Source organism: Mixia osmundae, assembly GCF_000708205.1.
Source record: "Mixia osmundae IAM 14324 unplaced genomic scaffold scaffold_10, whole genome shotgun sequence".
NCBI lineage: Eukaryota > Fungi > Basidiomycota > Mixiomycetes > Mixiales > Mixiaceae > Mixia > Mixia osmundae.
The window spans coordinates 258,153-278,787 of NW_014575554.1; the positions used below are offsets into that span (position 1 = coordinate 258,153).

A 20,635-nucleotide genomic window follows, 5' to 3' on the forward strand; every position below is an offset into this window, starting at 1 on the left:
GTCGAGGTGAGGATGGCGGAGTCGCAGCCGCTGCTGAGTGGCCCGAGCTCGGTGCCAGCTGGTCCGACGTACACGCACTCGCTCTACCCGATCGTCAATGACCCTTTCAGTGCCGAGAACAGACTAGAAGCAAGACGACGGGCTCGGTCGAGGTTCCTCAAGAGCTTGCTCGCCGGTCTGGCTGTCTGGGCAGTCACCGCCGTCATCATATCTGTCTTGAGCTTTGGTGAGAGAGATTGGTGGGACAGAAGGCATCAGAGAGAGAACCTGCCGGACGAGGCGCCCAGTCCGCCGAGAGCAGACGGCCATGCTGTCAAGTGCAACGGCTGGGGCGATGAGCTATCGGATAGCTACCATCTCCCGGACGGCTACTACGCCCGGGTAGCTCGCTTCGAGCTCAGCGTCAAGCCGGACGACCTCATCTTCCTCAAGGGCACGGGTGCATTCTCCAATGGCGCAGTCGACTTTGCGCTCGACGATGATCTGTCGGTCGATCACGTCACAGTCAAGGTGGAAGCGCAGTACAACGACCCGAGATTGCTCAAGCTTGCCAATGTCTGTCAGATGACGAAGCGCTCGTCGGATGAGGACTATGTCCACGGTCGCGAGAGTGGCATCGGGCTCTATACGCCTTTGCTCGACTCTGACTTTCCAGGCGAGCAGCTCTGGTTCAGGGTCCACTATCGGCTCTCTCCCAGGCTGGCCAGTCTTGCCGGGCTCGTCGTTTCTGCTCCAGTCATGCGGATCACAGGCGACCTCCCTACTTTGCTCTTTGACCGCGTAGATCTGCAGTCCAACGATGCCAATATCGACTGGGCCCGTCTCAACGGTCACTCAGTACGACTGCTGAGTAGCAATGGGGCACTCAGAGGTGACTACAACGTCTCGCAGAGCCTCAGCCTGCGCACCACAAACGGCGCAATCGATGTAGCCGTCTCTCTTTTCCCTGTGCGGAAGCTCCACAAAAGGCTGCCCGGGCCGCCACCGACGATAGAGAGCTCCACTGATCTCTCTTCCACCGTCATTGCCACTACAACCAACGGCATGATCGATCTGCGTTACATCGCTCATCCTGTAGGCCAAGAGCTCCACTCACTCGTCTCGTCTACCAATGGCAAAGCCAGCGTGTCCCATCGGCCCACATTCGAGGGCGACTTTGAGCTCTCGACCTCCTGGGGCTCTGCTGTGCTCTCCGGTCCGGACAGTCAGTCTGATCCCTCGGGCGACAAGCGAGAGCGCGTACTCGATGTAAGAAGGCGAGACACCGGCATCTCGAGCAGCATCATCACCGGCTCAGTCTATTGGTCAGATCATGACGCACACAGAGATCGCAATGCGAGGGACAGAGGCGACACGAAAGTGAAGACCTCGCTCGGCGCAGCTTCACTCCATTTCCAATGAGTTCAGGGATGATGTCAAGATTGCACGATTGTACAGACAAGCAACAAAGATGCTTCTGGTCTAATGTGAATGTGTGTGCGTGTGTCTAGTGTTTCACAGTGCTTGTTGCTTTGCTTGTACTGCTCGATTTGCTCGTTGAAATGGGCTTAGGGGTGCTGCTTGTCGTCTTGCTCGAGCTCGTGGCCGCTAGACGAGCGATAGGTGAACTGGCAGCAGCCCCAGCAGGTATCGACCAGAGAGACATCCTCCCGTACGGTCCGCCGCAGTATGTGGTGGCATTTGACGAGCATGCAGCGGTACATCCTCCAGCGATCGGATCAGCGAAAGGTACTGCAGGCGTTGCACTGGTCAATTTCGAATCGCACCAGCACTGGTTGCCACCTTCGAGGCCAAAGTAGGTATAGTTGGTCGATGCTTTCTGGCAAGCTGCGGCGCACAGCTTCGGGGAGGCGAAGGATGTACCGAGGGAGCGCGAGAGAATGCGAGGCGAGACCCGGTCGACGTAGCAGCCTTGGTAGTTGCTGCCTGCGATTGGGGCAGGATCGATGAAGACGCTTTGCTGCCAAGCGGTGTTAACGTATGCCGCTAGGAAACGCGGACCGCCGCCGCCTTCGGTGAGGTTGCCGGATGCCATGGCGTTACAGTTTGCGTACGAAGATGGCGTGGGCGCAAACTGAGTCGTGTTGCCGCCCCAGCAGGCAACGCCGTTCTCGAGCCCACAGTACCTGAGGCCTTGTGCAGCACAAGCGCTGGTACAGCCCTCGACGGTCTGATTGTTACTGCGCGACACTGCTGTCTGCAGCGCATACATGGCTGTTGTTGCGTTTTGCAAGGGCTGACAGCCGACGTAGGACCAATTGCCACTTTGCATGACGGTTCCCGGCGTGCCCATAGGCATCTCGACACCAGGCGGTACGATCAAACCGTTCCAGCTTGTCAAATTCGTGAAGAGCGAGGGCGGTGTGGGGTCAGCAAGGGCAGCTGCGTTGGCAGGCCCGGACGTGATTGGGTTGTTACCCGGCAGGGCAGGTAGAGTGCCCATGACTTGCTCGTTGACGCTCTGACTACGCTGACAGACACCGGCGGCCTGATACGTGGTCGACCAGAAATTGGGTCGCAGTGTGAGCACCTGCTTTTGACAATTGCCGACTTGGCCCGTGCTGTTGGGATCGCAGGTGTCCAGCGCAGCCTGAAGCTTGGGAACATCCCAGCCGCTGGCAGAGATGCTATGTGAGCTCCAGCGACCTTGGAGACAGCAAAAGACTCACTTGAAGAAGTCACCGTGCATGCCGTAGCCGGTTGCGTCTCCATTCGCGAGCACAATGGGTTGATTGGGATTGAGAGCTTGCGAGAATGGATAGTCAACGTGATTCCAGTTTTGCTCGAATTGCAGGAAAGGTAGCCTGACAGGATGCGTGCTCGGACAAGTGCCTTGGATGACCTGACTGGGGTAGGCCATGTGCGATTTGTGGTCTGCGGAATCGAGGTTCTTGCCATCCCAGCATTGAGGGAATCGAAGCATCAGGCGCAGCGCGAGGTTGCACGTCTGCCCAACGGGCAGATTGTAGCCATCGGTCGAGCCGTCAGCATTTTGCGGCGCACTGGAGCCTCTACAACTCCAGGCGACACCTTGCTGTTCTAGCGAGGACGCGTTGAAAGAGCGTAGGGCAGAAGTGCCTGCTAGCATCTTGAAACCTGCTGGAAAGGCTTGTACAGTTTCGTTGCCCACCGGTCGACGCATATAGTACGCAAAGATGCCATCTTGCTGCTTCAGCGCAGTGAATGAGCCGTTTGCCCAAGCAAAATAGGGCATTGGCGTCCAATAGGCGCTGAGATCGTCTACGACTTCGCAGCTCGAGCAAGGTGCCGCACGTAGATCAGCATATGCTGCGGTGGGCGAGATGGTCGCGGCACCGTGGAGTACGTGGGCATGACTAGAGAAAGTGCCGGGCGAGACGATCGGATCGATCCTGTCATGCCCCAGAACATGGCAACCGACGCGAAAGAATGCACGCGCGCTTTGTGCTGATGCCGTCAACAGGATTGCTCCTGTCGGTACCTTCATTGCGTCTTTTGACTTGCTCAAGCACAGACGAGCTGAGCCAGTACTTTATGGCTCGTCGATGTCCCCCTCGAGCCCATTAGCGCTCTAGCGAAATTGTAGCCAAGATTCTCCCTCCGTCGCGCTAGAAACCATGTCGGAGAATGGATTGATGACGTTGCAGCAGTTCCTGAGAGGCAGTATTCGTAGGCAGGCGACAAGATATGCATTCATGACGTGCGCCGGAAACGGAAAAGGAGCGCGATTTTTATCGCGAACAAAGTCAAACAGAGTTTTGTCGGACGACAGTTTGGGCGGACTGCAGCGACAGGCCTCAGCGAATGCTCGTGGCCGCTCGTCACTGTCGCCGGATCAGCGCTGAACATGCACGACAGCTGACGACAGCACCGCAATCGGCAAGTCGACAGTGGCCTTCGCCCCATTGGCTGGGTGTCGGAGCTGTCCTGTCGGGTCTCACGACAATCTGGCTCTATCAGCAGGGCAAGCCGAAGCAGCCCGGATACCTGTCTGCGACCTACTTCCGTCGCCTGACTATCAATGCAGTTGACAAGATCAACGAAGACACGTCTGTCTTTTCGCTTGAGCTGCCCACCGATCATCTCGCGCCCTCGAGTGTGAGACCAGAGGCACTCCAGTCTATCCATGTCATACAGCCCGAACTGCAAATCGAGCGTCCGTTGACCCCGCTCGATCTGGATGCGCTCGACGCACATTCCAGCAACAGACAATTGCGATTGCTCGTCAGACGATATGAAGATGGCGAAATGTCGAAATATCTTCACCGACTCGGTGTAGGATCACAGCTGTTTGTGCGTGGACCTACGGACACCTACTCGCTCGCTCAGCTACCCCAATCGACACGGATCATCTTCGTATGCCTCTCCTTATTTCGACGCGAAAGATTCTGACGGGCACGCAGCTTGTGGCTGGTACGGGCGTCACACCAGCAATTCAAGCGCTTCACGAATATGCGCGCACGCCAGACATTTCGCCACAGATAGATCTGATTTATTGCTCGCGCGATGAAAAGGCTGTCTACCTTCGTGACGAGCTCGAGGAGCTCAAAGCTAAGCTTGGAAAACGGCTGACGATCCGACACCATCTCGTTGCCAGCTCAGGTCGTCTCACGATAAAGCAGCTCAAGAGGATCTGCGGATCACCAAACGCAGCCAAGCCCATCAAGATCCTCGTATGTGGCCCAGAGTCGATGGTCAAAGAGCTCGCAGGCCCGCGGGCGCTGGATCGATCAGACGGGCCTTTAGGTGGTCTCCTGGCACAGGCCGGGTACTCCGCGTTTCAGGTCAAAAAGCTGTAGTCTGGCCAGCCATTGCTCGGCAACCAGACAATGCGGTCGAGTCTGCTCGCTCTTGCGATTGCCGCCGCTAGCTGTCATGCTGCAACACTCTGGGTTATAGGCGATTCGACAGCAGCCCAGGGCGGCCCAGAGATGATGCCCGGCGTGGTAGGTTTCGGCGCCTTTCTGAATGACTACGTGGACATGGAGGTCATGAACTGGTCACTCGGTGGTGGCACAATCAGGACGGTGACAGAGATTGGCATTATCGACAAGATCGCCACACTTGTCAAGCCTCACGATTGGGTTGTCTTCGAGATTGCTCATAATTCACGAGGTAGCCGCACTCTCATGTTGGCAACGCGTGCTCTCCCCCGCTAACAACTCAAGGCTAGGCGATCCGGCAGTCTCACACAAAGCCGACTGTCCTGACGACGGCAGCCACAAGGCTATCTGTCATGCAGCCAATGGGCAGGTCCCAGTCAACGTCCCCAAACATCGCTAACGCTCTGTGATAGCGCTCGTGTCTCAACGTACTATGCTTCGCTTGTGAATGCCATGTCGCTGCTCAAGGGCAAAGGTGCCAAGGTTATCGCTGCTACGCAAACTCCCAACAATCCCTGGGAGACGGGCAGATTCGTCTATGCGCCAGCCTCGCTGTCAGCAGATACGCAGGCTGCAGCTCGAGCTGTCGGCGCCGAATTCATCGATCATGGGGCAACACTCGCAGCATCCTACAAAGCGCTGGGCGCTGCAAAAACGAAGGCGCTGTTTCCGATTGACCACACGCATACCAATGAGGCTGGCGCCCGTGTCGCTGCAGCGGCATTTGCCAAAGCGGTCATCTGCAGCAAGAGTCTGCTGTCGCATGCTGTCAAGGATGTTGCGCTGCCTGCAGAATGTGCATAGGTCTCAAAATGCAAATTGCCGTTCTGAAATTCTGGGAGGGCTGCGATCTGCGCGCAGCCCCGCGCCGAGTCTCCTCCGCATTCTTGAAGCTGGCAGGCAGGCTTAGAATTTAGTCGCCGAGCGAGACTCATATACCCATCAGCACACAGCCGACCACGGTAGGATCTGGACTGACCGTCTGACGAGCTGCGGACCGACGGATCAGCATGGCTCACTTTCTACCTTGCGTGCCAAAGCCTAACCATCTTGTTCTCATAGATGCTTGCTATCCTGCCGGCAAGGCATTGGTATGAGTCACATCTGACATTCCTTTGGGTGTATAGCTGATAGAGGGTCTATGGGCAGGCAAGCAGCGGCCCAGACTATGCGCCTGACAGCAACTCGGTCTCAAAGCTTGTCTACTATTGCTCCATGAAGCCTCACAAGTCCAACAAGGTTGCCAAAGTTCTTCTCACCAGAGCACAAAAGGATGCACTCAATCCGACGCCGACAAAGGGCAAGCCAAATCTTTGCATCACCCTCGCCATCTTGACAAAGCTACTCGACGGCTGCCGTCAACACCTGAGCTACTTTGCAAGGGAAGCCATAGAGATCATCGAGCTCGCAGCAGCCGTCAAACAGCCCGGTCAGCCTGAGTACAGAGACAATGAAGTGGCAGAGAGGGCAGCCAGCGCTGTACGTCCCTGTCTTGTTCCAGTGGGCGCGACTGAGCCAGCCGAACAGTTCCACGCATTTGCTACTTTTGCAGACAGCGCATCCCTCGGCATCGACAATGAAGTCACCCGCCGCTACCTCTATGTTCTCGCTCAATTCGGAACCATCGCCAGAGAGCCTTACGGCAGAGACAAGTCAATGGCTGCAACGTGCGTGGCTTGGTTCATCAGACAGGATTGCACTAATTCGCTCCTACAGCGGACGCCTGATCGGCCTGCACGTCATCGATGGCGCGGTTGTGAGCGATATCATGTACACGTCAGAATTCTCGGATCAGGTCAAGCACATCATGCCCGCCTTGCTCTTCAACGCAGCAGACCCCAACATTTCACTTGACTTCTTGGAGGCAGAGGCTGCAAAGACAGACGCCGAGCTCAACTTCAATGAGCATCACACCATCCGACGCCCTCTCGCCGATCGCAAGCTGCTCAGCATCAGTGTCTCTGGCAAGGGCGAAGATGAAAAGTCAGAGGAAAAGGTCGCGGCTTCTGCTGTCTTTACACTCAGGTCCATCTTCAGACTATCACACAACTCCCAGCTGGGCTTTGCGCTCGACTCCTTTGTCGATTGGGCAGACAGCTTTGACGGCGGTAGAACATGGCAGAGAACAGACTGGCTCTGCTGGCTCGCGCAGAGCATGGTGCAATGGACCCATCTGCAATACCGCTTTGTCATCATCAATACCCTCCTCGAGAAGCTGCTGGCCATGAATGGCGTCCGTAATGGTGTGACCAACAAACAGGTCTCGCTGCTTGCAATGGTCCAAAGCGTCTTGCTTGGACCGACTAGCATGGTCGGCTTGGGCATTGGCGACATCTTGGCCCAGCTGGTCTCACTTATCATCGCACGCGCTCGAGTAGGCCCGAAGGACGCCCTTTTGCCTTACGCAACTTCCACTATTGCCGCCCTAGGCACTCACGTATATTATGCCGATCAATATAACGATCTAGCTCAAGACATCTTCGAGGCCGTCGCAACCATTAGAGAGAGCGAAGATACTGGTGACGAGGGCGCTCTCTCACCTCAACAACGCGACGAGGCGACACGATCAATCATAGAGGCTCTCGCCAAGCTGCTCCAGCAGGGCGCTCGCTCGAGTCGCATGGTGCAGGTCCCCGTGCCCCTCAAGCGACATGAGCAGATCATGGCTGATGCTTCGAACGACAAGCGATCAGAAGCCCAAGAAGCTGCAAAGGCAGCAGGTTCGGAAGACCAGAAGGACGCGACCGGTCGCACTGTGCTCAAGATGCAGGCTACGGTCAATCGCAATCCGATTAGACCAGAGGTCTGGCAGGATGGTCTCGCCGTGATGGGCTCCACAGATCCCACTGTCAGGCTCGCTTTTGGTCATGCCAACCTCGCCTGGATCCGCACGGAGCTCTTCGCAGACACCAAAGGACTCGACACTGGCTCGAGCGACGCATCGGCAAGTCTCGAACGCTTCTTCAATGCGTACAGCGCGCAGGTTTTCGAATTACTTACCTCACGGTCGATTGCTGCCGAGCGCAACGCTTCTGGGCCGAACTCGCGCAAACGACAGGACTCGAGCATCAGAAGATCCCCCTCGCTCCCTCTATTGAGCGATGCCGTTCTTGCGACGCCCGCCGACTTCTCAGTTATCAAGGCACAGATCGAGCACCTCTTTGCACAAAAGTCAATACAATCGCTTCTCGCCGGTGTTCCTATGCTGCTCGCACTTGACGAAGAAGCAGGCACCGCCTGGGCCAGCAACGTGGGGGATGGGGGCAGACTAGGCGAGCCTCAACGTCGGCGTGGATGCCGAGAAATTGCCGCTGCTGGCGTCATTGCAGCTGGCCATGCCTGGCAATCCAGAAGCGTTCTCTCGGCTGCGTCTGAAGCTCAAAAGTATCTTTCGCCTTCAACCCTACCCACGCTACCTTCACTCGACGCTGTATCGGCTCCTCCACCCACGTTCTTGAGACAGGGCGGCGATCAGGCTGAGACTGGTTTTCCGGTTCTCAACCGGAACACGATCATTGATGGCTTTGCAAGCGACAATAGCGTTCAATCTGCCTCTGGACTGTCTGCGACGGTGCTGAGGGAGACACTCAATCAGCGCTGGTCAACAGAGCTTGCTATTCAAAGAGGTACGTCCTCCTGTCTGCCTAGTGTCGAAGCTAACGTTGTCTCAAATAGCCTTTGCAGGTACTTCCGGTCGGCAGATCCGCGAAAATTCCCCGGCACAGTCTATCAAGCTCGTCGCGTCATCGAAAAAGCCTCCGACGGCAAGGTCACCTTCTATTTCTGATATGCGCAACGCTCTCGGCTCCTCAGAGGGCCCTGCTGCCGCACCAACTGTCAGCCGACGTTCGTCTGGCTACGGTTCGCGTCGCATCTCGTCTGTACCGACGGCCGAGCAGCTCAATCGCCTGGGCCTGAACGAAGCACCTGTCACTTCCAATGGTTCGGCAGATACTTCCTCAAAAAGGTTCGCGCTTGGAATTCATTGATGTTGGCCATGCTGATGTCGCGCTGACACCCTCAGATTGTCCCTGCTGACACCACCCTACGCCTGAACACTGTACCAAGTTTATCATTTGGATTTTTTTGGCTCCGATCACACGCGTGGCCATGCAGGACGCGTTGATGTAGCTTTGAGGTTTGCAGCGATTCCATGCGAGGGCGAGATGTTCGACTTGCTTGCATGGATCAGCTGTGATACGTTCGATTAGCGTGCAGCGTTGCTGCAGGTCCGAATCCCCTAAAAAGCGCTTCCCCTTCTGCGAGCACCCGCCATCTTGACCCAGCGTTGCCAGACGATTGATACGTAAGGCACAGATACAAGCGAAGGCAACAGACTCAGGACTCACGGCGATGGTCCTATTCAGCTTGTTTGCTGTCCTTCTCGCGAGCCAGCTCGTAGCCGGGCTCAACGTCGACCTAAAGAACGTTGACGCGGGTCGCTTGGTGACTTCGAAGTACGAGAAAGCAATCGCAAAGGCAGCACGATTAGCCTCGAACAAGCCAGGCTATGACAAGGACCTCATCTCTGCGGACAAGCTGGACGCTAGCGTCTACCAGGCATATCTCGACTACGCGCAAAGGACTGGCATGTTGGGCGTACGCCGAGTGAAAGCCACAGGTTCGCCGCATTTCAACGACCTCGAATTAGTCGCGGTCAACGGCAGTACGAGCTCGGTCAAAGTGCCCGCATCTCCCGGCCTCCTCAAGTCTTGGAAAGCGGCATGGCCAGCATTCTCGACGACACTGAACGAAGTCGTCCCATTCGCACAACAAATCGAGGTCCTCAACGCGTCCAAGAACGTCAAGCTGGCCAGCAAGACCAAGGTGACAGCAGCAAAGGCATCGCCAATCGTCCAGACGAACGCGAACAAGTGCCACGTCCAGTGCCCCTCTGGCTTCGTAAGTCTTGCCGACTGTTCTCTTGCGCTTTGGGCTTAGCATGACGGCAGACGACTGTACTGAATGATAACCGTGGCGCATATTGCACATCGACCTTCACGGGGATCTATCACGGCAGACACTACACGAAGTATCCTATCCAGTGCTTCTACTGGAAAATGAGGCGAGTCTGCTGCTCTGACGATCTTCAGCCGGACTGACATGTCCTCACAGCTATGGTGGGCAGAACACCTATACAATCACCAAGGCAGGCACCGCGAAAGCATACGCCTGCCCCGATGCGACCTGTGTGGTCGGCGGCAAGTCCAACTTTCCCGACTTTCCTTTCGCTGCTGCAAAAACGCCTCAAGCTGTGGCTGCCCAGGTGGCTGCCAGTATCTTCAGCAAGTAGGAAGACGCTTCCATTGGAACATCATATACGCAATTTAGATCATTTCACTTCACGCATCAAGCTCGCTCGTCAAGCCCACGAGCAGATCATGTACTACCCCCATTAGACGACGGGCACAAGGTGTACTACAATGCAATCGAACTAGGAAGTATGCCTGCAGACTCAATTGTCCGTCTCGTTCAGCTCCGAAGCCTTTTTGAGGACATTCTGTATGCGCAAGTCAGCCTGGGCTTCGTTGCAATGCTAGTATGCGCACGTTCTGGCCCTGCTTGATATGCACGGCAGGATCATCTTCGGTGCCCTTCTTCTTTATCTATAGAGATTCATATGAGCTCCAGACCAGCATAATAGCAAGCGAGACTGGCCTCGTTGCCCCGCTTCGACTCTACTGTCGTCGTTTCAGCATTGATGCTTTCCACCTTTCCTGAGGGCTGTCCAGAGCCCCAGTTCCAGCTGACCTTGTCGCCTGAGCCCAAGCATCGATCAGCAAAGGAACCATTGGAGACTGACAACGCGCACCCTTGTCGATGTTCGTGTTCTCGGCCATTACGATTGTAGATCTGTGGATCGTTCGTGCAAAGATGCGCGACTGAATACTGCAGATGACAAGCTTTGTCGCCCTTTACAAGAGAAGGAAGATGCAAGCAGCCTAATGCCGATCTGGGCTGGCTCGAATCTGACATCATCGGCGTGGCACACGTGTCGCGCTCTAAAGTCCCGTGACCTGATGCTTGCCGCCTTTGCCGCCAAGGTAACTCGCACTAATGACGGACGAAGCTAGCTTGTCGAAGCTCAAGGTAGCAGAGCTCAAGGTAGGGCTTGCTCGTTCGCACATGGTAGCGATCTGACCTCAAGGCAGGAGCAACTCAGCGCACTGAGCCTTCCTACCACGGGAGTAAAAGCAGAGCTCGTCGCCCGACTCGCAGCCCATCATGCTGAAGCAAGCAGCAAGAGCGTACCCGCGACCTCCACCGTAGCGTCTGCCAGTCCGGACAAGCCAGAAGCGAAGAAGGAGACCGCCGCCGCGACAGAGCCCGCGTCTGTCGCAACAGAGCCACCCAAACCTGCAGCGTTGAGCGAGGAGGAGAAGCAAGCGAGGATTGATGCAGAGTTGGCAGCGAGAAAAGCACGCGCAGCACGCTTCGGCTTGCCTGAGCCAGAGGCAGACGCTCTCAAGGCGCGCGCTGAGAGGTTTGGTACAGCCAAGGCATCTGCAGACGGCGGCGAAAGCAAGGCGAGACCTGCCTGCCTGGCCATACGCGTCATATCTGACGTCAGATGCACAGAGTGTATCGCAAATCGATGAGGCTCTGGCGGGTGGTCGCAAACGCAAAGCAGGACAGGGCAAGGCCGCGACGAATGGGGAAGCTACCAAGACAGAGGGACCCGCGAAGGATGCCAAAAAGGTGAAGAAGCAAGAGGCAAAGCCAGTCAGCAGCACCACAGAGGCCAAGAAGCCAGCATACGTACCTGACGCGGCGGAGCTGGAGAAGATGAGGAAACGAGCAGAACGATTTGGCACCGTGAGCGTCCAGCTATGGTTGATAGCAGGCTAAAGCTCACAAGTCTCACAGGAAGAAAAGGTAAATGTTTCAGCTTAGTCTTGCTAATTGTCTCGCGCGAAGTGTTGTGCTCTGCAGTGCAATCTGACGTGCTACATGGTGAAGACTGTCTTGCCAACAAGGCGTTTGTCAAACTTTTCGTAATACTCTGGTGCAGCGTCCAGAGGGACCTTGGCCTGGATGAAATTATCCCAAAGCTTAGGGTTCTCCTTGCTGACCTTTCTCAGCAATGCAAGGGCCTCTTCGAACAGCGAAGAGACGGGACATCTGCCAAACTGGAATTTGATGTTCTTGTTGTAGAGCTGGATGCCTTTGAGCGTGATGTCATGAGTATGAAGACCACAGGAAGCGATAACGCCTCCAACGCGGACGAGGTCGATAGCCAGCTGAAGCGCATCAGGAGCGCCCACAAGCTCGAGAACTGCATCCGGTCCTCGGCCGTCAGTCCGCTTCTGGATGATTTCGACAGCCGAAGGGCTCTTTGCGTTGAGATCAATCGGTATTGCTCCATGCTGCTTGGCCAGATCTAGTCGATCTGGCACTGAATCGATGGCAAAGACAGTCTTGAAATTCTGCGTGGCTGCTGTGATCGCGCACAGACCGACGGGGCCGCAGCCAATGACGACGGCCGTCGCACCTTTCCGCTCGGTCTCGTTGAGCATCGTCCATGCATTCTTGCTCGCAAAGAACCCGGTCGGCATGATGTCCGCCATGATGACCAAATGCGAGCTGGGCACATCCGTCGGCGCATGGAAGAGTGTCGATTCACTGTGGGGTACCCTGACATATTCGGCTTGAGCGCCGTCGAGTGCTATGCTGCCGAACAGCTTGGAGTCTTTACATCGACTCGAAAGGCCTCGTTCGCACTGGAAGCATTGTCCGCAGGAGAGCGTGAACGGTGCCACGACACGATCGCCCTCTTTGAACGACTTCACACCTTCGCCGACAGAGTGCACACTACCCACGAATTCGTGGCCCATGGTGAAGTCATACTGTGGCTGAGGGGGATGCCCGCGGTAGACATGCAAATCCGATCCGCAGAGCGCTGTCAGCTCGACTCTGACGACGACATCGCCCTCGCCAGCCTTCGGTATAGCACGCTCCTCGATCACGACCTCATATGGCTTCTTGATCACACATGCGCGCATCATCGTGCTACTTTAAGCACCAACCCCGCGCTCTGGTTATTCCGGCAAGAGAGCACGGTGGCAGCCGGGCTGACGTTTGTTGACAATCTACAACACGCGATATAAAAAGCGAACGGTGCCTTCTTGGAAGTCAGCGCACATTGCACTCGTTGGCTGGGCCTTCGACAAGTCTCACTCTGTCTCGACGTCTTCTGGCAAGACCTCTATCACCTGGTGTGACAGAGTAGAGCATCACTGCATCGTAGCAGCTGCCGGTCAGCCTTGCTCTTTTGCCCGAACACTTGCACCCACACTCGTTCATCTGCATTTGCACACAGTAAGCTCCCATTCTGCCTTCGAGCTTACGTACCTGATGTGTTCGCAACAGATGAAGCAGTTTAGATCCGCTGCCATGGCCTCGATGGCTCTGCTCTGCTTGCTTTCGAGCACCTTTATCGAATCTGCGGAAGCACTGCCTACCCGCGCATCACATTCGCTCATGGCACGACGAGAGCGACTGGCCAAGCGTCATACTCCTTCTGCCTCCCTTCAGAAGCGTGCCAGCTTTGGCGTGCAATCGAACGCAGGCGCTAGCCCCCCTCGCACATGGATGGGCAAAAAGATCGATTCGCCTGCGTCTGTCGTCGTCAATGCTGAGCCTGTGTCTGCCGACGTCGGCAGTGCATATACCGATTATGCGTCCGACTCGACCTTGGTGAAGCGCGCTGAGCCGCTTGCTGAGGTCTCTGCAGCATCTGCCTCATCTGCCATGCCTACTCCCACTCTTGCCTTTGGCAATTTTTCGTAAGTTCTGAAGGGCATCACAGGCGCACTATCTGACCTCTGACGCCAGCATTACCAACGTCTCTTCTCTACCCACTTTGACAGTCACTGAGATCCTTGTGCCTACCATGGTTTCGACGCAAGTCCCTGTCGGTGATAAAAACGTCACTGAAGAGTCGATTGCCTATGTGCCTCAAGCGCAAAACGCAACGAGCTCCGAGAAGATTGCTTCTGGCGTGTTTCCCGGCTCGAATGGCGGTGTCAAGCTGATTAGTGGCACACTCTCGATTGCTTCATCTTCATCTGCCGCTCGTCCGACCGTCACTGTCAATGTCGTCGTCACCGCCACCCAGGACTCTGCCGTCACGGATAGCGTCACGTCGACAAAGACGAAGGAGGCCGTCGATGCCACGAGCACGAAGCTTTCTTCCACTGGTATCATCAAGGTCGCACCGACCAGCATCACTTTTAGCTCTTCTGCGCCTGCAACGTCCAGCAAACCCGAAAGCAGCGCCAGCGAAACCAAGACGAGCGCCAGCGAGACGGTGACCACCGATAGCGAGACCAAGACGAGCGCAACCGAGGGCAAGACGAGCGCTACTGGATCTAAGACCAGCGCAAGCGCCAGCGAGACCGCCAAGAGTGCAACGGAGTCTTCCAAGACTACCTCATCAACGCATATGACATCTGCTTCGGTCACAGCGTCGTTAGAGACGAGCAAGGCGATGTCTGAGACTGCTAAGACTTCGTCGAGTGCCTCCTCCACCGCGCGACCCTCATCTTCCGTCAAATCTGAGCCGCCCTCGTCGAGTATGTCCAAGACTTCATCGACCGATAAGCCAACGTCAACGAGCAAGCCATCAGAGACGGCTTCGTCAATGTCGAGCGCTTCGTCATCCTCAATGAGCAGCATGCCCTCTGCTACTGGCTCCATGTCCAGCTCAATGACGAGCGCGTCGAGCACGATGTCAAGCTCTGCGTCGTCCAGCTCGAGCGTCACGACATCTGCTTTGCCCAGCTCTTCAGTGATCTCTACATCGTCCGCAGCTCCGACTTCCACGACCGTCTCTTCCTCGGCTGAACCTACTTCGACTGACTCGTCAGCCTCGAGCGCCGTAACAGACGCACCCACGTCTACTGCATCGACGCCGTCGACGACCAGCAGCGCTGCTACAGACTGCAGCTGCACCAGCGCATCTGCTGAGCCATCGATGGGCCTGCGAAGACGGGGTGTTCCCTTGCGTATGGAAGCTCGAGCCGTTTGCGATTGCTCCACATCAGCAGCCTCATCAGATGCGGCATCGCCAACGCCGACCGTATTCTGATCTGCTCGTAGTGAGCATTGCTAACGACTTTGACGACATTAGGGCAAGCGGGCTTATAGGGAAGAGAGACCGAGAGATCTGTAAGGATAGCAGCTGTAATTTAATCTCAATGCATTCTTCTACTTGACTCGCTTCACCATGGCGTCGAACTTTTGACCGACGGGGAACCCTGTAGTCAGATCGTGAGCACGAAATGCATCGCATATGAGTCTGCATGTCCGCCTTACCAAAGATGAGCACGGCAGCACACCACTTGCGCGTGTCTGCTGTGCTGACGCCAGCTCTTGAGCATTTGACGAACATCAGTATCGCCTCGAAAACGTCTGCGCTAGCATGAGCAAGCGCAACTTGTCAGCATGCACAGACTGACGGGCAAGATTGAGCAGGAGAAAGATGCCGACGACGGTGGACTGGCCGCCAATTGCCTCTTTGATGTTGCCGAGCGTCGTGCCTGGCTGTGCCAGGTAGAGACCGGCTAGCGCCAGAGCTCCCGGTACGAAGACCGTCAGTGCTGGCCCCGCTGGAAACGAGAAGGGCACATGTTGCTTCGCCATGACCCTTTCGGATGATGATGGGGCCCGCTGCCGTCACCGGCAATCTCGAAATGACGCGTCAGATCGTCAGAGTCAAACTCGGTGAAGGCCTGCCGACTATCACGATACCGCGGCGACGTGTCGGACTGTTCCGCCAGAGTCAGGTCCGTCTCACGAGCTTGGGGGGCGAGGATGGCGGTCCAGTCGAAGCTGGCGATATCGCCCAAGGCGCTATGGACGGACTTTGCCGCCTTCTACGTGCGACATCGGCAAGCAGCCCAGCATGTCATGACCACCGGCTTCGCTGTCTGGGTCATCGGCGGCGCAGCTTATCAGATGAACCCAAAGAAGAAGTCGCCGGCTGCTAAGAAGAAGGCTGCTAGCCAGCAGAGCTTGACGACGACCGAGAAAGAAGCGCAGGACGCTGCTGCCACGGGCGCCGCGTCTGGTCCGAAAGGAAAGCGAGGTCGCAGGCGGAAAGGGCCGCGTGTGGAGGTTCGTCGGAGGCAGGCAAGCACGAGCAGGATAAGTCGCTCACCCCCAGCGTGCTTGACAGGTTGACGCGGTCTTCTTTGAGCGACTGAAGCGCATACTGGCAATCGTGATACCGTCATTGAAGTCGAAGGAAGCGACTCTGCTGCTCCTCCACTCCTGCTTTCTCGTCTTCCGGACGCTCCTATCTCTCTATGTAGCCGATCTGGATGGTCGTATCGTGTCCGCACTCGTGCGAGGTCAAGGCCGCCAATTCGTCTATCAGATCATCGTCTGGATGACGGTCGCCATACCCGCCACTTACACCAACTCGATGCTCACCTACATGCAGTCAAAGCTTGCTATCGCTTATAGAACCCGTCTCACAGCTTACGTGCACGAACAATACCTCACCGACACCACTTTCTACGCGCTCGGTAATCTCGATGACAGAATCAAGAACGCCGACCAACTCATCACCGTTGACATCAACAAGTTCTCGCACTCGCTTGCAGAGATCTACTCCAACCTCGCAAAGCCACTGCTCGATGTCGTCATCTATAATTTCCAGCTCTCGCGCAACGTCGGTGCCGAAGGCTTGCTCGCCATGACTATCATCGTACAAGGCAGTGCGAGCCTGCTGCGATGGCTCACACCGCCTTTCGGGCGGTATGCCGCCGAAGAGCAGAGACTAGAGGGCGAGTTCAGATTCGCACACTCGCGACTGATCGAGAATGCCGAAGAGGGTGCGTCCGGTATGCTGGACAAGTGAGCCACACTGATCGCCACGGTACAGTCGCGCTATACAATGGCCATGAGATTGAGAAGATGGTCATCGAACGCAACTACTTTGGTCTCATCAAACACGTCAATAAGATCTTCAGATTGCGGCTATGGCACAGTATGGTCGAGGACGGCATTATTAAATGGGTCTGGGGCAGTCTGGGCGTAAGTGACCGCATGCTTGTGTCAGAGAGAGACGCTGATTGGCTCTGGTCAGCTATGCATCTGCGCCATCCCGGTCTTCTTCAAGATTCCAGGCGTCAAAGCCGGTGACTTCGGCAGCCGGACTGAAGGCTTTGTTACCAACAGGCGATTATTGCTGTCATCATCTGACGCATTCGGCCGAGTCATGTACTCTTACAAGGAGTTGGCCGAGCTTGCTGGTTACACATTACGTGTCTCCGAACTTCTCGACACGATGGAAGCGGTCAAGAGCGGGCGATTCGACAAGAAGCTCGTTAGCAGCGCAGGCACCGAAGAAAACCAGAAGGGTATGCATTCTATCGCTTGCTGAATCATTCGTCTGAAATCGATCGGCAGTCCTCTCGAATCGCGGCAAGATCGTGCCATCTGAAGACGGCAGCATCATCTTTGACAAAGTACCGATCGTCTCGCCAAACGGCGACATTTTGCTCAAGAGCTTGAGCTTCTGGGTCAAACCTGGCGTAAGTCGTCGTATTGGAAGCAGGTGTGCTAGCCTGACAGCCCCACAGAATCATCTGCTCATTGTCGGGCCCAACGGGTGTGGCAAGTCGTCGCTCTTCCGGATATTAGGCGGCCTCTGGCCAGTCTATGGCGGCACAGTAACCAAGCCACCTGCGTCAGACTTCACCTATATCCCCCAGAGGCCGTATCTCTCGCTTGGCACTCTTCGCGATCAGATCATCTACCCCAAGACGCGAGCAGAAATGATAGAGCGCGGCGTAACCGATGCGGACCTGATGCGCATTCTCGACGTTGTTCAGATCGGACATATTGTCGAACGCGAGGGAGGCTGGGATGCTCAGCGCGAATGGAGAGACGCTCTATCAGGCGGCGATAAGCAACGGCTGGCTATGGCCCGACTGTACTACCACTGCCCGAAGGTAATGCCTTCGCACTCCCTTCTCTTCTGCGCTGATGACAGAGATGCAGTACGCTATCCTTGACGAATGCACGAGCGCGGTCACACTAGAGATTGAGAAGATCATGTACGAGCACGCTACAGGTCAGTCGTCTTCATCTCAGCAGCGACGCGGGCATTAATATCCTGAACAGAGTTGGGCATCACGCTCATGACGGTATCTCACCGACCCTCGCTGTGGAAATATCACAAGTATATTCTGCAATATGACGGACAAGGCGGCTATGCGTTTACGGAACTCGACGCAGAGAAGCGACTTGCGCTCCAAGAAGAGGTATGCTCTGACTTTGCTTCACACTGACAGTATGCTCACATGACTCGCTAGAAACAATCTCTAGAGCACAAGCTGCTAGAACAGCCCAAGCTCGAAGCACGCTTGGTCGAGTTGCGTGGAGCTATGGCTTAGCTGTTCCTTATGTCTGTATGCAAACGTGTCGTGCCAATCGTCGATGGGATCCGCGATCAGCCCGATGCCACGCGGCAAAAGTTCGGCCAGCGTCGTCACAAATTCGCGAGGTCGAACCGATCGAAAACTGGTGGAGAGTGACTGTCCATCGCATCCTTATACCCCACAGAGCAGTCGCACACGCAAGTTTGCAATCGGGACATTCAGTAGAGCAGTGATCACCCTCAGCAGATCAGCCAAGATGACAGGACGGAGCATCGCCATCGCTCTCCTGCGTTGCGATCTCAGAATCCATGACAATGCCATCTTTCATGCCACTCACTATGGCCCCACGGCGTCCAACATCACACACGTACTGCCCCTCTATGTCTTCGACGAACGCCAAATCGAACTGTCAGGTCTGCCAGATTACAAACGCAAGGGTCCGCCGGCAAAGACTCGTGTCTGTGGATTCTGGCGCAGCGGCGCATTCAAGGCAAAGTGAGCTCGATCTACGACTCCGATGCTCAGGCGCTTACTACTGAGCTTGCGTAGATTCTTGACGGAAGCTGTCTTTGACGTCCAGAAACGGCTGAGATCTGCTGGATCGGATCTTGCCATCCGATTTGGAGTGCCAGAGGATGCGACGATCAGCTTCATCAAAGCGTTGCAGAAGAACGGTGACACGGTAGAGGGCATCTACCTACAGAGAGAGGTATGTTCGTACATGGTCGTGTGATCTGTGACTCATGTGCGGTAAAGCTCTGTGTCGAAGAGATAGCCTCAGAGAATCGGCTAATGAAGGGTGCTAGCGCGCTGGGCGTCAAGGTGCATATGTACGATACCAAAGCGCTCAGTAAGTGGTCGTGTAGCCACCGCAACCTATGCTGATGTCGTCCGTTCGCAGTTCATCCAGATGACCTGCCATTCAAGGTCGACAAGACACCCGATGTCTTCACACCCTTCAGGAAGCGTGTCGAGGGGCTGAATGACAAGATGTCTCGCCCAATTCTCAAGACGCCGAATCACTTCAAACCATACCCCGAGCCTTTGCCCGACTCAGACGCGTACGGCAGTCAGTTGACAGATCGGAAGCGCGAAGAGGTGCTAGCGTACATCCTCAAGCCGTTGAGTGGTACAGAACAGCATCAGAACATCATGGCGCAAAAGAAGGATCCTTCCCTCATCAAGTCTGCATTTCCCTACGAAGGTGGCGAGACAGCTGCTTTGGAGCGCCTAGATTACTACTTTTTCCAAGGAGCACCACCACCTGCTGCACGCTACAAGCAGACGCGTAACCAACTGCTGGGACACTCATACAGCACAAAGCTGTCGCCATTCTTGTGTATTGGCAGCATATCGCCTCGACTGGTCATGAAGGCAGTAGACGATCACGAGGCGAAATTTGAACTTACCCAGGACACGTATTGGGTCAGGTTTGAGCTACTGTGGCGCGACTACTTCCTTTACATCTCTAGGAAGTACGGTGTCAACCTCTTCCTGCTCGAAGGTTTCGAAGGCGTCACCGATCCTAAAAAGGCGGCCAACAAAGTCGACGACTGGAATGATTGGACCGAAGAGGAAGCCTCGCACGGAAAGCTGTCACGATGGCTCAAGGGAACGACTGGCGTGCCTTTCATCGACGCCAACATGATCGAGCTGGTCGAGTCCGGCTTCATGTCCAACCGCGGTCGTCAAAACGTCGCAAGCTTCCTCACCAAAGATCTTTACTATGATTGGCGTATCGGGGCAGAGTACTTTGAGTCGCATCTGGTTGATTACGAGCCCTGGTATGTCACACTGATGAATACGTCGTCTCGTGCATGCTGATCCCAAGTTACAGCGCGAATTATGGCAATTGGCAATACGTCGCGGGTGTGGGCAACGATCCTCGCGCATCTCGTCAATTCAATGTGCGCCGCTGTCTCTGTGCTTCTGACCATGATCTGACGCGCGGCCGCAGCCTATCAAGCAAAGCAAAGACTACGACGCGCATGGCAGGTACATCAAGCACTGGCTGCCAGCCCTGTCCAAGCTATCGGCATCCAGTGTGCATACGCCCTGGCTGCTCAGCGACGACGAGCGAAAGCAATTCGATCTGACGGAAAAGCTTTACCCCTCTCGCCCAGTCTTAGAGCAACAGAGCTGGAAGTCGCATTATGACCGCCGCGAAGGCCAGCGCAGCAAATCTCGCGGTAATCCCAATGAAAAAATTAGGGGCAAGCAGTCCTCAAATCGTGGCCATAGCAGGCCTCAGCAGCAACGAGGTGTACGGACGAGCCCAGATCATTCTTCGTCCTAAATATCTCATGATGTTCACGTATTTGCATGCTGTTGCCACCACACAGAGTCTACGCCATCGCAATCCAGCATTGAATGACAGACAAC

At 55.7% G+C, this 20,635-nt stretch overlaps 12 protein-coding genes across 12 annotated transcripts; 8 read left to right on the top strand and 4 right to left on the bottom strand.

Annotated features, from left to right (window-relative positions):
• Nucleotides 1-12: 12 nt before the first annotated feature.
• Nucleotides 13-1,401, top strand: L969DRAFT_52985 (uncharacterized protein; the record flags this gene model as incomplete). Its single annotated transcript, XM_014710445.1, has 1 exon — nucleotides 13-1,401. The coding sequence occupies one exon, from the start codon at nucleotides 13-15 to the stop codon at nucleotides 1,399-1,401; it is 1,389 nt and encodes a 462-aa protein (XP_014565931.1).
• Nucleotides 1,402-1,486: 85 nt separating this feature from the next.
• On the bottom strand, nucleotides 1,487-3,466 carry L969DRAFT_53138 (uncharacterized protein; the record flags this gene model as incomplete). The annotated part of the gene is made up of 2 exons (XM_014710446.1): nucleotides 1,487-2,615; nucleotides 2,670-3,466. The coding sequence occupies 2 exons, from the start codon at nucleotides 3,464-3,466 to the stop codon at nucleotides 1,487-1,489; spliced, it is 1,926 nt and encodes a 641-aa protein (XP_014565932.1).
• A 130-nt stretch (nucleotides 3,467-3,596) lies between these two features.
• Nucleotides 3,597-4,778, top strand: L969DRAFT_53195 (uncharacterized protein; the record flags this gene model as incomplete). The annotated part of the gene is made up of 3 exons (XM_014710447.1): nucleotides 3,597-3,679; nucleotides 3,768-4,335; nucleotides 4,383-4,778. The coding sequence occupies 3 exons, from the start codon at nucleotides 3,597-3,599 to the stop codon at nucleotides 4,776-4,778; spliced, it is 1,047 nt and encodes a 348-aa protein (XP_014565933.1).
• A 30-nt stretch (nucleotides 4,779-4,808) lies between these two features.
• On the top strand, nucleotides 4,809-5,666 carry L969DRAFT_96439 (carbohydrate esterase family 12 protein; the record flags this gene model as incomplete). Its single annotated transcript, XM_014710448.1, has 3 exons — nucleotides 4,809-5,094; nucleotides 5,153-5,228; nucleotides 5,276-5,666. 3 exons carry the CDS (start codon nucleotides 4,809-4,811, stop codon nucleotides 5,664-5,666), a joined length of 753 nt encoding a protein of 250 aa, XP_014565934.1.
• Nucleotides 5,667-5,872: 206 nt separating this feature from the next.
• L969DRAFT_96440 (uncharacterized protein) lies at nucleotides 5,873-10,155 on the top strand (the record flags this gene model as incomplete). The annotated part of the gene is made up of 8 exons (XM_014710449.1): nucleotides 5,873-5,953; nucleotides 6,012-6,341; nucleotides 6,390-6,529; nucleotides 6,579-8,488; nucleotides 8,538-8,829; nucleotides 9,149-9,764; nucleotides 9,815-9,927; nucleotides 9,978-10,155. 8 exons carry the CDS (start codon nucleotides 5,873-5,875, stop codon nucleotides 10,153-10,155), a joined length of 3,660 nt encoding a protein of 1,219 aa, XP_014565935.1.
• A 186-nt stretch (nucleotides 10,156-10,341) lies between these two features.
• Nucleotides 10,342-10,961, bottom strand: L969DRAFT_89918 (uncharacterized protein). The gene has a single exon (XM_014710450.1). The coding sequence runs from the start codon at nucleotides 10,839-10,841 to the stop codon at nucleotides 10,479-10,481; it is 363 nt and encodes a 120-aa protein (XP_014565936.1). The 5' UTR covers nucleotides 10,842-10,961; the 3' UTR covers nucleotides 10,342-10,478.
• On the top strand, nucleotides 10,920-11,756 carry L969DRAFT_96442 (uncharacterized protein; the record flags this gene model as incomplete). The annotated part of the gene is made up of 4 exons (XM_014710451.1): nucleotides 10,920-10,967; nucleotides 11,015-11,389; nucleotides 11,442-11,678; nucleotides 11,730-11,756. 4 exons carry the CDS (start codon nucleotides 10,920-10,922, stop codon nucleotides 11,754-11,756), a joined length of 687 nt encoding a protein of 228 aa, XP_014565937.1.
• On the bottom strand, nucleotides 11,440-12,894 carry L969DRAFT_89919 (uncharacterized protein). The gene is made up of 2 exons (XM_014710452.1): nucleotides 11,730-12,894; nucleotides 11,440-11,678 (listed from the first exon to the last, which is right to left on the bottom strand). Exon 1 carries the CDS (start codon nucleotides 12,866-12,868, stop codon nucleotides 11,810-11,812), a length of 1,059 nt encoding a protein of 352 aa, XP_014565938.1. The 5' UTR covers nucleotides 12,869-12,894; the 3' UTR covers nucleotides 11,440-11,678; nucleotides 11,730-11,809.
• Nucleotides 12,895-12,916: 22 nt separating this feature from the next.
• Nucleotides 12,917-15,046, top strand: L969DRAFT_89920 (uncharacterized protein). The gene is made up of 3 exons (XM_014710453.1): nucleotides 12,917-13,181; nucleotides 13,233-13,648; nucleotides 13,698-15,046. Exons 2-3 carry the CDS (start codon nucleotides 13,233-13,235, stop codon nucleotides 14,950-14,952), a joined length of 1,671 nt encoding a protein of 556 aa, XP_014565939.1. The 5' UTR covers nucleotides 12,917-13,181; the 3' UTR covers nucleotides 14,953-15,046.
• Nucleotides 15,047-15,071: 25 nt separating this feature from the next.
• On the bottom strand, nucleotides 15,072-15,506 carry L969DRAFT_96445 (uncharacterized protein; the record flags this gene model as incomplete). The annotated part of the gene is made up of 3 exons (XM_014710454.1): nucleotides 15,072-15,121; nucleotides 15,180-15,275; nucleotides 15,323-15,506. The coding sequence occupies 3 exons, from the start codon at nucleotides 15,504-15,506 to the stop codon at nucleotides 15,072-15,074; spliced, it is 330 nt and encodes a 109-aa protein (XP_014565940.1).
• Nucleotides 15,507-15,552: 46 nt separating this feature from the next.
• Nucleotides 15,553-18,268, top strand: L969DRAFT_78446 (uncharacterized protein; the record flags this gene model as incomplete). Its single annotated transcript, XM_014710455.1, has 9 exons — nucleotides 15,553-15,980; nucleotides 16,042-16,702; nucleotides 16,753-16,904; nucleotides 16,957-17,230; nucleotides 17,280-17,404; nucleotides 17,453-17,824; nucleotides 17,874-17,946; nucleotides 17,997-18,136; nucleotides 18,188-18,268. The coding sequence occupies exons 1-9, from the start codon at nucleotides 15,678-15,680 to the stop codon at nucleotides 18,266-18,268; spliced, it is 2,181 nt and encodes a 726-aa protein (XP_014565941.1). The 5' UTR covers nucleotides 15,553-15,677.
• A 241-nt stretch (nucleotides 18,269-18,509) lies between these two features.
• Nucleotides 18,510-20,549, top strand: L969DRAFT_53007 (uncharacterized protein; the record flags this gene model as incomplete). The annotated part of the gene is made up of 6 exons (XM_014710456.1): nucleotides 18,510-18,748; nucleotides 18,803-18,962; nucleotides 19,010-19,103; nucleotides 19,155-20,037; nucleotides 20,091-20,160; nucleotides 20,211-20,549. The coding sequence occupies 6 exons, from the start codon at nucleotides 18,510-18,512 to the stop codon at nucleotides 20,547-20,549; spliced, it is 1,785 nt and encodes a 594-aa protein (XP_014565942.1).
• Between the last annotated feature and the right edge of the window lie 86 nt (nucleotides 20,550-20,635).

Coding starts and splice junctions, on each gene's coding strand:
- L969DRAFT_89918 (XM_014710450.1), bottom strand. CDS start 10,841: ATGATGTCAGATTCGAGCCAGCCCAGATCGGCATTAGGCTGCTTGCAT.
- L969DRAFT_89919 (XM_014710452.1), bottom strand. CDS start 12,868: ATGATGCGCGCATGTGTGATCAAGAAGCCATATGAGGTCGTGATCGAG.
- L969DRAFT_89920 (XM_014710453.1), top strand. CDS start 13,233: ATGAAGCAGTTTAGATCCGCTGCCATGGCCTCGATGGCTCTGCTCTGC. Junction 13,649..13,697: donor CTTGCCTTTGGCAATTTTTC/GTAAGTTCTGAA, acceptor CTCTGACGCCAG/CATTACCAACGTCTCTTCTC.